Source organism: Glycine soja, chromosome 10, assembly GCF_004193775.1.
Source record: "Glycine soja cultivar W05 chromosome 10, ASM419377v2, whole genome shotgun sequence".
Lineage (NCBI taxonomy): Eukaryota > Viridiplantae > Streptophyta > Magnoliopsida > Fabales > Fabaceae > Glycine > Glycine soja.
The window spans coordinates 44748920-44762828 of NC_041011.1; the positions used below are offsets into that span (position 1 = coordinate 44748920).

A 13909-nucleotide genomic window follows, 5' to 3' on the forward strand; every position below is an offset into this window, starting at 1 on the left:
TATAAAATCTAAAATTATAGTTTGGAAACTATTTTTGAAACTTTATTATTATATTCCAAAAAGTATTTTTTGAAACTCTTTTAGAGTTTGCATTACAGAGGACTACCAATATAAAACAACAGTGTTCCGGAGACTGATTTCTAGAAGAATGATATAAAAATATTTTGGATATAAAGAGTATTTGTGATAGTAAAAAAATTAAATAAAAAAGAGGAGAATGTACTTAAAAAAATAATAGATATAGGATTTACCTTTTTTTTTTTTTTTTTTACTTCCCCTGGGTCCAATTTTAAGTAGAAACAATGCTGGTTTGGTTAATGTATTGGACCCATCAAATAATCTTTTAGCAAGGTTCACTTGTGTAGGAAAATCGGAATTTGATTAGGATAGGTATTTCATGGGGGGATTTTTTTTACTAGTGTTGTAGCATACAGTGTCACACATTGGGAAACAGCACACTGATAGTGCTGGAAGGAGATCAACATAGAGCACCATCCATTGTATTTGTAGCAAAGAGTAGAAGTTTTTTCTTGTTTTCTTTCCCCCTAAGGCACTGGGCTTGGATAAGGACCCAATGTAGTCCTCAGACCATTGGCAATTAGTTAACGCACTTTATTTTTTTACTTTATGCACCCCATAATTAAAAACCAATATTTTTTTTTTGATACATTTTTTTAAAACACGAATATAAAAATAAATATAACCAGCGTATCCTGATTAGACCTTATCCATTGTCATATTTTCTTTTTGGGTAAATTACCCATTGTCATCTATCTAAGCTATAAAGAGATTAGCGTGTAAGATAAGGTGTGTTTGAGATTAGGGAGGGAAATATTAGAATAAATGTAAGATTATATAAATACCTTAGTTAAATACTTAGATTATACTCGAGTAAGTGATCTAATTAAATATTTATTTAATAAAAAATATATTTGAACTTATTCGTGAATTTGACCCTAAAAAATGATAAAAATAATCTTAAAAAAAGTTGTTGATAAATTGGATCATTTAAAATAAAATAAACAAAATGGTCGGGGTGGAAAACGCCGCTTACGGTGGCTGGCACGGGTGCAGCGTGCACGTGTGTACAGAAAGAAGAATAACCTCGTGTTGAGAAGAAGAGTCCCATCTGATGATCTGATTCTGATTCATGCAGTGGCAGCCACCTCTCTTTTCTTCTCTTGTCTTTTGAATCGAATCAAATCACTGATCCACAACGACATGGCACTCTCGCGTCTTCGTCACCCTCTCTTCTCTCGCTCCCTTCGCATCCTCTCTTCTCCCGCCAGATCCCTCTCCAGGTACGCTCTATTCATTCTGATTCCGATTTCCTGCTTTTCTTTCATATGTCGTTTCTAACATACACTTGCGCCTTCTCTTTTTCTTACAGAACTTCTAATTCATCCATTTTTACCCTCGGAGGTGATCATCACAATATAATAAGGTTTGCGTCATCCGTTACCTCTCATTATCTGTGAATTTAGGTTTATTTTAGTCTGCTTTCCAATTCTTACTTACGCCATTAGTTTGAATTTGAACTTCTAAGATAGAGAATATCTTATTATGTTGGAGATACCATACATATCAATTAGTGATATGGTCAAAATAATGTCTATGAGTGGGCGGAAACCTTCACCTCTTGAGCTAGCTTTTGAGAGTTAAGCCCAAATTCAAATTCTATAATAGTATCAGAACCTATCAGACCGCTTGTAAATGTCCAATTCTGCAAACTTTATGTTCGAGATGTCCAGTTCTCATCGTGAGGAGTGTGCTAGTGATGTGGCCAAAATGGCAACAACCCTCACCTTAACATAGTGAGTATTAGTACCAAGTAGCAAGTGGCCTAATTTGCACTCCATTGGTTGGCCTGGCATTCTCTCCAGCACGTCCAATTTATGGACAGGGTAGTGGGATTGAAATTCTCTTCGTTAGACATGTCATATAAATTATAATTGTCACATCATTCTCTTAATTCGTCTTTCTTTGCTGTCTTCTGCATTTTTACATATCATGGTGGTTTACTGATGGTGATGTTTATCAGGCCTGCATTTTGCTCCAGGCTTACTGGAATTCATGATAGATCTTTGAAGTCAAAGGTTAGCATTTGAATGGATCAAAATTCCAATCGTTAGTATGATGTTCTCTGACAACTTTCAACTGTTTTTTGGCAGTGGACTGATGTCAAATACTTTTCATCTTCAGGTACCTAATGTTTCATTTTCTGACTTTCACAAAGCTCCTACTTGTTTAGTGTTTTAATTTTGGCTGCATTCAACATGCTCTTGTGCTTCTCTTATTTATGATGTTTTTTTTCTACAGCGTGTTATGGAAGCTCCTATTTTGGAGATTTCATATAACCGATTATCAAAATAATCTGTTTTTGACAACTAATTCAAACACAAACTTAGTTCTTGAGTGCAGAACTGGATTGTGTGGCAGGGAGACGGTTCTAAGATTGACACACAATTCTTGTAGTTTTAATTGGAAAATGAAAATGCAACTCAGCAAGCAAGGACTGGATCCTCAGAATTTCAGCTTCTGGCCAGCAGTGTTAGCTAAGCTCTTGCATTTTGCTTCAGTACTAGACCTAGCAACCGGAGGTTGGTTGCTTCTTGGACGACCAGGAAATTAGTTGGATACCAGAGAGATAAAGTATCCAGATGTTGATCTCGTCATTTGGGTCAAAGGCATAATCCACATCACAAAAGGGAAATAGAAGGATTGGTTGGTGCAATGGTGCTGGCTGAAGAAGACAACCATGGTTTATAGACTATAGACTATTTAGCTATCTAAGAATTCTCTCAAGTCTTAACCACCTTCAATGCTCTTCATGTGTCTGTGAGAGATACTGACAGACATTGTTGATGGGGCTGGGAGAGGAGGATGCAGCATGTTGTGTTTGGGAGTCAAACTGTTAAAGCGTGTTCCGTCAAGAATTTTTCTCTTAGGTGTTCTGGTCATGGTTGCTACTACAGAACTGAGACCTTGATCTCAATGCCAAGAGATTAAGCAGCCTTGCTGTATTAGTTATCAACAAGCCTAAAGAAGCTGATAGAAAGTAAGGAAAAAGAGAGAGAATGGAGAGTTGATAGCTTGTTCATGAATCTAACTATATTGGGTCAGTTTGTTTAAACTTATTTATTGAAATAGCCGCTTATATTTTAATAAAATAAGTAGCTTTTTGTTTTTTTAGTGTGTTTGTCAAACTACTTTTGCTTAAAAAAACAGTTTTCTGCTTATTTTAAGAAGCAAATCCTATCTTGTTCTTAAAAAAGCGCTTATATAAAAAACACTTATTTTAAAGTTGCTTTTTTAAGTTTAAACAAACTCACCCATTATGTCATTACTCAACTAAGTTTGTGAACGGAATGTACACTGCACATATATAACTGAATCTAACTGTCACTGTCACTGAGTTTCAATCCTTTTCCTCTCCTGTCCACCCCTTGACCAGTTTGTGGGACCAGAGCAGGACTGTTGGGATTATTAGAAAATTTGTGGGATCATTGAGTCTTTCTGAGCCTTGGACCCGGGAACTCATGGGTCATGCTGTGTGAAGCGAAAGAAAAAACACATTGTTTGTTATTTTTTTGACCTTATTCCTCTCTCTCTGTGTCTCGTGTACTCTCACAAGACTCTTCCATCCCAATTCCCATTTCTGTTTTTTGTTTAGGAGGATTCCTGATCCTCTGTTTTCTCTGTAGTTCATTCTCTTCATCTCAATAGCTTTCTTCTTTTATCATTTTGTTAATTGCTTGCTATTTTAACTAAATTTTAGTGATTAAAGAGGGTAATCTGCATATATTAAGTCATGTGCATCTGCTTATGTTCTGATCATTCCCCCCCTTCCTTGATAGATTCTTCAAGTGAAGTCCTTGGGATGCCTGCTTTATCTCCTACAATGGTAAGCTTGGGGAAACAATTTTTCTCTTTGTTTTATCTCTATTCCGTTTAGGGCTTCCATGTACTGTTGTTTGCTCATCTTTCGGTTTCAGACCCAAGGTAATATTGCTAAATGGAGGAAGAAAGAAGGAGAAAAGGTCAGTTTAGCTCTGTTTCATACTTCTGTTTAGTTCTGTTTGTGTTGATGCTTTCATTTTGGAGATTGACTTCTTTGAATTAATTAATCATTTTGACATGGGTACTGATTAATCTAACAGATAGAAGTGGGGGATGTACTATGTGAAATTGAAACTGACAAAGCTACACTAGAATTTGAAAGTCTTGAAGAGGGGTAATTTTCTTTTTCTTCCTTTCAATTTTTTCTTCCCATGTTTTGGATGGCCTGTAATTTAAGCTTTATGCACTTCAGTTTCTTACCATCTAGAAAATTAGTATGTTTGTTCCACTTCTTTCTAAGTGGTAAGTAACAAATCAGAAGCTTTGTTGGTGAATAATTCTGGAGAGACCAGCAGCTAAGGATCTCCACATTAAAGGTCTTCAGGAAATTACGTGAGCCATCTTGTTAGAGTTTAAATGGGGGACCAATAATGTCTTTAATAGTTTTAATATACACTTTCACTGGAATCCTATTCAATTATAAACACAGCTTGAAGTCTGCCCTACTTTCTGCTGATAGCTACGCATGTGCTTTGCATGAGAGTGGCATAGATCAAAGCTTAAAAAGATTACTTGGTGCTCTGAAACCAAGAAAACTTTTATATCTTTGCCTTTGGGTAGCTGCCAAACAAAAATACTCAGTTAATCCTTAACTATAAAATATGGAGAAAACCACCCATGAGTTGTTGTCGTCATTAATTGTTTTTCCACTTAGCCGTCTTCTGTCTTTTTATGCATGTATGTCCATTTTAGACCAAGAAATGTATGAATTGATTATCATAAAAAAGTAAAAATTCTCATTGTTAAATTCTTGTGCATTTTGGCCTTTAATATATCAGGGTTCAATATACTTGACTGATGAGTGTTGACCATGAGGCATGCAAATTTTTGTGCACCAATAAAATGTGTCTGTTGTGGTATTTGAATGATTCCTGCAGATTTTTGGCTAAGATATTGGTACCTGAAGGTTCAAAGGACGTGCCTGTTGGACAACCAATTGCAATAACAGTAAGCCATCATTAATTTCCAATTCTTGCACTATTACTGTTATGTGGAATCCATTGTGAACTTCACTTACAACATTATTGCATTTTGCAAATGTTTATGGACAAACTAATTTGTAATTTTGTTTTTCCTTCAAGATTTCTTATGCCTATTGGATATATTTCATCTCTTTCGATAAAATTGTCTTTTACAATTGTTTTCCTTGCATGTCCCAATTTGTGCTTTTCTGGTTTCTAAGGTGCTGATAGAAACTTCTCAATTTATCCTTTGCCTCACATGATCTAAAACATTATTTGCTGTTACCTCTTTGCACTAAGAATGGCTTAAATAACATATTGAAATTTACTTGCAAATTGAATGTAAGAAGTTAATTTCAGCTTTCAGTTTCTAATGACCCATTTAAAACATGTACAGTTTACATGTTCTGATTTGGTAAATCATAAATCTAGTAAGATTTTTTGTCCTTCATATAATCATTAACTTAATTGAATTTTAAACTATTAATTTGTGGGATTCAATGAATTTCTGAATTTTGAATATTTGATTAATTTGGTAAATGTAAGCTCTAACTATGGGCCCTTGACAAGGTTGAGGATGAAAATGACATCCAAAATGTTCCTGCTTCCGTGGGGGGTGAGACTGGGGTTGAAGAGAAGAAACCAACACTTGGGGATGTCTCAGATGAGAGGAAATCAGAATCAACTTCTAGTATAGTTAATGCATCAGAACTTCCACCTCATCTCCTTCTTGAAATGCCAGCTTTGTCACCGACAATGGTGAGAACATTTTGATGCTATCTGCTGTAACTAATGCTTGCAGACATAAATTTTCTCTCCTTCCATGGAAGCAACTAGTCTTCAATTTTCTTTTTTTTTCTTTTTTACTTCACAGAACCAAGGAAACATTGCTAAATGGAGGAAACAAGAGGGAGACAAGGTTAGTGTTTTAACCTAAGGTTCTAATAGAGATTCTGCTTTTCATATATATTTTTAATATTTTAAAATGTGAGCATGTGAGTCGTTAATGGGCATATATTTTTTTGTCTGAACATTTAATTTATCAAACAGATTGAAGTGGGTGATATATTATGTGAGATAGAGACAGACAAAGCTACACTTGAATTTGAGAGTCTTGAAGAGGGGTAATAGTTTTTCCCTATACTGAAAGCCATTCATTGTAAATGTTGTTTGTTTGGTATGGTTGAGTTGTCTACAATCTACACTGTGTTTGTTTGACCAAGATGTCGCATCCTAACTATTTTATGAATGTAGCAAAGAATTGGGTCATGTCATATGGATAGTAAACATATTCATTACATGTCTGATGTCTTACCGAAGTGTTTATAGACATGACATGACTAGTACTGATTAGTTTCCATCAAGCAGAAAATTAAGGTTCCACTAAAAGTAACACCCGAGAATGGTGTCTTTCATTGTCTAAATTTGTGGTAGATTACAATCTCTTCAATTTTATAATCTTGCTAACTTTTGATCTCAAATTTCTGACCCAATTGTTTTAGCACAATGCTTGCATTCTAGTTGTTTTGTTTTACCGATGAGCTTTATTTGTACTCCTCCTTTCTTCTTCCTGATAAAGTTTCACTTTCTAGCCGACTAATTTAATCTGAATGGGGTGGTGGGCACTAGGTACCTGGCTAAGATACTTGCTCCAGAAGGTTCAAAAGAAGTGGCAGTTGGACACCCTATTGCAATAACAGTAAGTGTGAAAATGCTGTGCAATTTTGTAACTTTCTTCCAATACAATATGAAATTTGTCAGGCTGAGGATTGAGGTCTAACAATTTATGCATCTTCTTTTGAAATACAAACTAAGACATCTGATAATATGATATATATTTATTGGTTGGAATACCAAATTTCTATCCCTTGCTTTTGTTATGAAAATACTTACGCTAGCTGCTCTTCTACAAGGTTGAAGATGCAAGTGATATTGAAGCTATAAAGAATTCTGTTAGCAGCTCAACAAACCAACAGAAGGCCCCCCAACATGGCACTAAAAGCGAGGTCAAAGCTCAGAAAAACAATATAACACGTATTAGTCCAGCTGCAAAGTTGCTAATTGCAGAGTATGGGTTGGATGCTCCAACATTAAATGCAACTGGTTCTTACGGCACCCTACTGAAAGGGGATGTTCTATCTGCAATTAAGTCAGGAAAATTGTCTCCAAAACCTGCTTCATCTAAAGAAAAGGCATTGTCATCTCAAAGTCATCAACAAGTTGCAGCTTCCCAAGAGTCAAAATCTGACTTAAAAAGGTCAGATGCTTATGAAGATTTTCCTAATAGTCAAATTCGCAAGGTAGGTTCATCTTGAATATTTCATGTTATAAGGTTTTTCAATTCTTTCAGTGCATTTTATACTGTAATGAGAATTATCATGCCAAATAAGGATATATGAACAGTATACTAAAAGGGACTCTGATAAGTCATTGTCTGGTGTCTCTGGCTCAGAGTTGATTACTCAAATATCTGAATGGAAATGCTTGTCATTAGACCTAATATGGATCAGAAAACTCAGAACTGTTTTTGTGGTCTCTGTTCTGTTCAGTGTGTTTGGCACATCCCCCCCTCCCCCCCCCCCCCCCCAAAAAAAAATGTCCTTGGCTATAGGTATACATGCAGAGATGCAGATCTCATTTTAATGTTTTTTGATAGTTTCTAGATGTCCTATACTAGCTATCTACATCTCTCAACTGCATGAATACTTGGGAAAGATTCAACTCTGATTCCTTCCATTCTACCCCTCAATATATAATGACTCTTCTCTAATTTTTTTACTGTTTTGTAGGTGATCGCCAAGAGATTATTGGACTCAAAACAAAATACACCACACTTATATTTATCATCAGGTTTTGATTCCCAATGCCTTGCATATTATCGCAAACTAATTTATATATGACTAACTAATATATATTTTGATTGCCATGCGTCAGATGTCATACTGGATCCTCTTCTTTCCCTTCGAAAGGGTCTTAAAGGTATGGATCAGTAATAAATTTTCCTTGTCATGTGTCAGATGCTATCCTCACCTAGTGGGATATTGTTGTTGTTGATGTGTCAAATGTTATACACTTAGTTGTGTGTTTTTTTGCAATGTGATATATTCTTTATTTGTTCCTTGATTGCAGAGCAGTATGATGTTAAAGTTTCTGTGAATGACATTATTATCAAAGTTGTAGCTGCTGCTCTCAGAAATGTACCAGAAGCAAATGGTAAATAATTTTATTGTATTATTCTATCCATTCTAGTTGCCTATAATTGTCTCAGGTAGTTGGGACTTGGGATTCCAATCACAACATATTTATTTAATAGAGCTGTGAATGTTCTTTCCTGCTTATTGTACATCAATTTTTAAGTAAGTATATTATTTTGTTTTTGCAGTATAAAAAACAATGGAATCTTGTTACCCATAATTTGCTTAAAGTTTGCTTTACTTATGGGAGTTAACTTTGGGTTCTAGTTCTGGTTACTGAATAACCCCACTATTCTAGTTCTGCTTTAATAATGTCATTGACACTTACAGTTGGGTAGTTGCTCCCATTATGTGAATAATAATGACATTGGAAAAAGAAGTGATTGGCTGAACTAACGGTGTTGAACCTCCCAAACCATGCTTGCAAAGGCTGTTTCAAGCAAACTCATTTGATGCAAACTAAAATTTATACTAATAATCTTAACCAAGTACGGCTAGCACAACCCAACCCAATATGATAAATAAAATACCAAGGTTTCTAAAACATATAACTAATATCAGATGACTTAACAGATGCCAATTAAATTTAATTGAGACTTATGTAGCCAAATCCTGATTCCTAACATACCAAGTTTATGGTTCAAGTTAATGCCCTTAATATGTTCTGATTTTATGCTGAACATATCAAGTCTGTTTTGAAGTGATAAATGTGCCTAAATTTTCACATATGAATCTAGCTAGCAGGCATTAGTCTTTGCTGCTCTGTTTTCCATATTCTGCCACATTGCTGTAGCCAAGTGTTAAAAACTATTATAATGGTGGTATATAATTGTCTGATTAACCTGGTACTTGGCTTCTAGATTTGGATACTTTTACATTCCTGGTGCATTGTGTAGTGTCAATGTATCTGTCATTCCTCTTTAATTTTTGTCCATTTCTTTGAATTTTAAACCAAACATGCCATGTCAATTTGGAGTGACACAAGCCTAACTAGTAACTACTATGAACTTATGAAGTGTTTGGATACAAGATTAATTTGGAGTGATATGTTACATTCTTGGTGTTGAGAATCAAAGCATAACTCTGATTTATTGTAATAAATATAGTTTATAGGTATATCCGTATATGATATCTTATCTGATTTAGAGGAAACCGAATATCCTCTAATTATGTGTAATAAATACAATAAGCCTATATAAACACTCACCTTTTGTGTATTCAAACACACGGTTTCAGCACAATATGCCTCTGTTGTGTTTCTCTTTTAACACTTGGCTTGTGATATATTGCTCTTTACCTTTTTTTCCCCTTTGCTTACCCACTCTTAAAACTGAATTATTCTCATGAGAGTTTCTAGTGCTGAAATCCAATTTTCATTTTGGCAGCATACTGGAATGTTGAGAAGGATGAGGTGATTTTAAATGATTCTATTGACATATCCATAGCAGTTGCCACTGAGAAGGTAATCAGCGGTGTTCAACTGTTAGTATGATAGTATCATTTTACAAAATACTAAAACCTTTTGTTTGACTACAGGGCTTGATGACTCCAATAATAAAAAATGCTGATCAGAAGACAATATCTGCTATCTCCTCAGAGGTAATTTTATCTCATTTATGTAGGTTTCTGGTTAGTGACTTTATGATAGAAACTGAAATATACCGAACGCTATTAACTGAGAAATCAGGGAGCAAAGCTCCGTATGGCTGAGGAAGATTCCTCTAATAGAATACTCAACAAACAAAAAAATGAATGTTGCTGGTGTGGTGCCGCTAACCCTCCAAGACCTTCATCAATATTTTTCCTCCTCCCTCTCTCCTTTCCCATATATTGATTCCTGAATTTCCTCACCCCCACACATTCAAGCCACCTGTCACAAGTCTGTATGATTTTCCCTCTCCATGCTAGCCAAATTTTCCTTTGCCCCTTTTGGTTATTCTTTTCATAAACCAGCATGCCTGTTACCATTAGGCCCTTCATAATTTTCTCTTCTATGCACATGTTAAGGCCCTGTCACTTTATTTGGACTTCTTATATGTTTGTATCATTGTATGGCTTATTGTGTGTGTTTTGTAGATGAAGAGCAGATGAATTATCGCTATTTCTACAAAACCAGTGATCGTGTGTTTGAAAACTCTGACAAGAGAGCTGTTGGGACTGGTCAATGGAGAGTAGTGGAGAATGGCAAAGATGTTGAGCTCCCTACTGCACCAGAGGTGATTGGGAAAAGGAACGTACTGGTTTTCTGGGAAGCCAAAGGCAACCGTTTTACTAAAACAAAATGAACCATGCATGAGCTCCAACTTGCTACAAAATCAAATCCATTTTGTTTAAGTAAAACGGTTGCCTTTGGCTTCCCAGAAAACCAGTACGTTCCTTTTCCCAATCCCCTCTGGTGTGGTAGGGAGCTCAACATCTTTGCCTTTCTCCACTACTCTCCATTTACCAGCCCAACAGCTCTCTTGTCAGGGTTTTCAAACACACGATCACTGGTTTTGTAGAAGAAAAAATTTGTGATAATTCATCTGCTCTTCATCTATAAAACACAATAAGCCATACAATGATACAAACACAAATAAAGTTCAAAACCAGAACACCATTGTTAAATCAGATGAAGAACAAAGACATTGGACTAAAACTGTGTGTTTGAGTTGAGTACACCCCGAATGCTTTATTATGTAGATGCCATTTCAATAAATACTAATAATGAGAGGATATTATGTTCCTCAAAATCAGTTTCTACTTTCCAGCAAATCCTTATACAATAAATGTATATTATCTTATCCTGATTTTCAACAACCATTTTTTATTAAATTTAGGCATTCACAGTTTTCCTAAGTAAATTTAAACTTTGGAAAGACAGAAAAGTAAGGTTCTTGTGTGTTTCTCAAATAACTTTGATTGTTTGTTGGCATTTTAGGTCAAGGAACTAGCTGCAAAGGCACGTGCTGGCAAATTGAAGCCACATGAATTCCAAGGGGGAACTTTTAGGTGAGTTTACTACTTATACTGTCATGCAACCTTCGAAATTCTCTATATATCATATTTCTTAAGCAATATTTACTATGCCAAAAGTAATAATTCTGAGCTTTGTGCAATGCCTTAATGCAGCATTTCAAACTTAGGAATGTTTCCTGTGGATAAATTTTGTGCTATTATAAACCCCCCTCAGGTTCTTTCTCTCTCTCTCTCCCCCCCCCTCACACACACTCACATGCACACACCTGCACTTACAAATCTAATTTACTAGCCTTATGCAAGAGCAATAAGAACAAATTTCTTGCCAAATCTATTTAGTTTTTACTTAGTATAGGGGTGGATGTGGATGTAGCCAAGTGTATTGTGAATCTACCATGTGCAGGTCCAATACCAGTTACCCATAAATAGATTAGTAAAGATATATAATTTTTCTTAATATCAGTAATTTTATTATATTTTGGTACGTGAGCACAGTTAATTATGTTCCTCAACTTACTCCTAATATTTATTACTTTGTAAGGAGGAAAAACCAACATATACTTTTTTCTAATATGCTATTAGCCTATTACTATATCAATGAAGAAGCAAATAAGCATGCTGAACCTAGCCTGACTTTTGCCTAATTTGGTTTTCTTTGGAAGAAAGAAAAAATTAAAGAGAACTGGAGATTTCAGGTTTATATATATTCTCAGTAGTCCCTTTAGTTGCAGAGTTCAGACCCTTCATGGAATTATTCCAATTCTTTGCCTTCCCTATTATGTTTATTTGGTAAAGACAAAGCAAAATCTATTTTATGTACTCTACTGTATAGTTTATACTATGGCAATGAAGAATCAAACCATCACAGTGAACCAAGGACAGCTAATTCCTAACATGATTGATTATATAAGAGGGAAAAAACTGGAAACAGTTCATTGGATTTCAAGTTTACCATTCTTGGTTCAGAACATACATTTGATGAAAACATGCTATTTTGAAAGAGTTTTCAGAGTGCCTGGTTTACTAGTCTGAGAATAGTTACCCAAGTTGTTGACCCTTGTGAGCAGGACTGTAAAACGTCCCAAGTTTTCTTTTAGCTTTTTGTTACTGTGGCTGTAAGGCTTTTTATTATGTTGTTTATCATTTGCTGCAGGCTTGCATTCTTGCTGTAGGGAGAGGCAACAAAGTTGTGGAACCAGTAATTGGAACTGATGGTATAAATTTATTGATGTTCTCTATTGCCACTAAATGTTAATTTTAAGTTGTGTTAACGTTGATATTTATTTGCTATAGGAATTGAGAAGCCATCAATTGCCACTAAGTTGAGCTTAACATTGTCTGCTGATCATCGTGTTTTTGATGGCAAAGTTGGAGGTATGTGTTACTGAAACACTTTAGTTGGCCAATGGAAAGTAGGAAGAAGTTTGATTGCTGTTACATGCATGCCTTCTATTTATCAAAGTTGCAATGCTGATTAGGATCAAAGCAGCTAAAATATCACAAAATCAAATTGCGGTATATTCAGTACAAGGAACAGAGTTTTTGTGTATATGATTACATGTTTGTTGGCGCCTGATAATACAGGCCCTATATTCATGGCCTTTCATGTATGATTAAATTGTTTCTTCGATTAATAATGAGAAAATGACTCACTAAGATGTTTCCATTGAATTTATATTAAATTTTTAAACTACTAGGTAAAGAAGTTTCCAAATTGTACATAAATTGTTGGTTACATCTGTTTGATATTTTATTAATATACACAAACTTAAATGGAACACTTCACCTAGTCATATAAAATGTCATTTTACCATTAATAATTGACTATAAAATAGATCTTGGGCGTGAATTGTATAAATGGCACCTATGGACCATTTTTGCAGCAATCCACCAAGGCACACTGTTTTAAATGGTGGCTTTTGTGGTTTAACTCTATTTTGCAGGTGCATTTCTCTCTGCATTGCAATCAAACTTCAGTGATATAAGACGACTTCTTTTATAATGACGCAACACAAATTTTCATGTTACTTGATTGGATTTCTCACGACCAATCATGTGGATCCACCACAACCTGGATCAAACTTGCATAGCATCCCCATTTTTGTCCTTTTCACTTTCATCTCATCATCTGAAACAGTTTTCGACTGGTTTGACTCATTAGTTTTTGTATAATAATATCTTGGGTCTAATTACTAAATACCCTGAGAAAATACCCACCAAGGTACCATCTAACATTAGGTTTTCAACAATCGAGATTCAAGCACATTGGAAATTTTGTTCATTAGGCACTTTGCTGTTCTTTGATGTGTAGTTTTGTATTAAGAGCTTTGTATAGACTGCCATTCAAATACCTACATTTGGGTGAATAAATATTCTTTTCATGTGCAGCATATCTGTCATCCGATTTAAGTGATGGCATGATTTGGCACAATGGTACTCTTGGTTCAATGTTCATCTATAAGTCTGGTCTGGCACTTTCTCCCCAGCATTTTATCTTCAATTTTTGTACTAGGATTTGGCCTAGTGGTTGGACTAATAATAGGAAATTTGGTCAAATCTCCTCATCTATGTCAATGTTGGATTGGATACGTTGAGGAATATGGTTAGGCAAATTAGGGTAGCACCTTCGGTTTAATCATTGAATAGCCACTCGCAAAGCTGAAATCTTTGGTATTT

General features: G+C 35.2%; 1 protein-coding gene across 2 annotated transcripts; it reads left to right on the top strand.

Annotated features, from left to right (window-relative positions):
- Nucleotides 1-1010: 1010 nt before the first annotated feature.
- LOC114371913 (dihydrolipoyllysine-residue acetyltransferase component 1 of pyruvate dehydrogenase complex, mitochondrial-like) lies at nt 1011-13726 on the top strand. Of its 2 annotated transcripts, XM_028329232.1 has the most exons (23): nt 1011-1301; nt 1391-1444; nt 2042-2096; nt 2172-2202; nt 3858-3904; nt 3996-4040; nt 4161-4234; nt 4998-5067; nt 5652-5840; nt 5956-6000; nt 6132-6205; nt 6711-6780; nt 6995-7381; nt 7871-7931; nt 8016-8060; nt 8211-8294; nt 9661-9737; nt 9812-9874; nt 11196-11266; nt 11387-11447; nt 12387-12447; nt 12527-12607; nt 13177-13726. In XM_028329232.1, the coding sequence occupies exons 1-23, from the start codon at nt 1222-1224 to the stop codon at nt 13233-13235; spliced, it is 1884 nt and encodes a 627-aa protein (XP_028185033.1). In that variant the 5' UTR covers nt 1011-1221; the 3' UTR covers nt 13236-13726. The 2 variants fall into 2 exon arrangements, with proteins under 2 accessions (XP_028185033.1, XP_028185034.1); XM_028329233.1 differs by lacking the exons at nt 1011-1301; nt 1391-1444 and adding an exon at nt 2409-3058.
- Nucleotides 13727-13909: the final 183 nt, after the last annotated feature.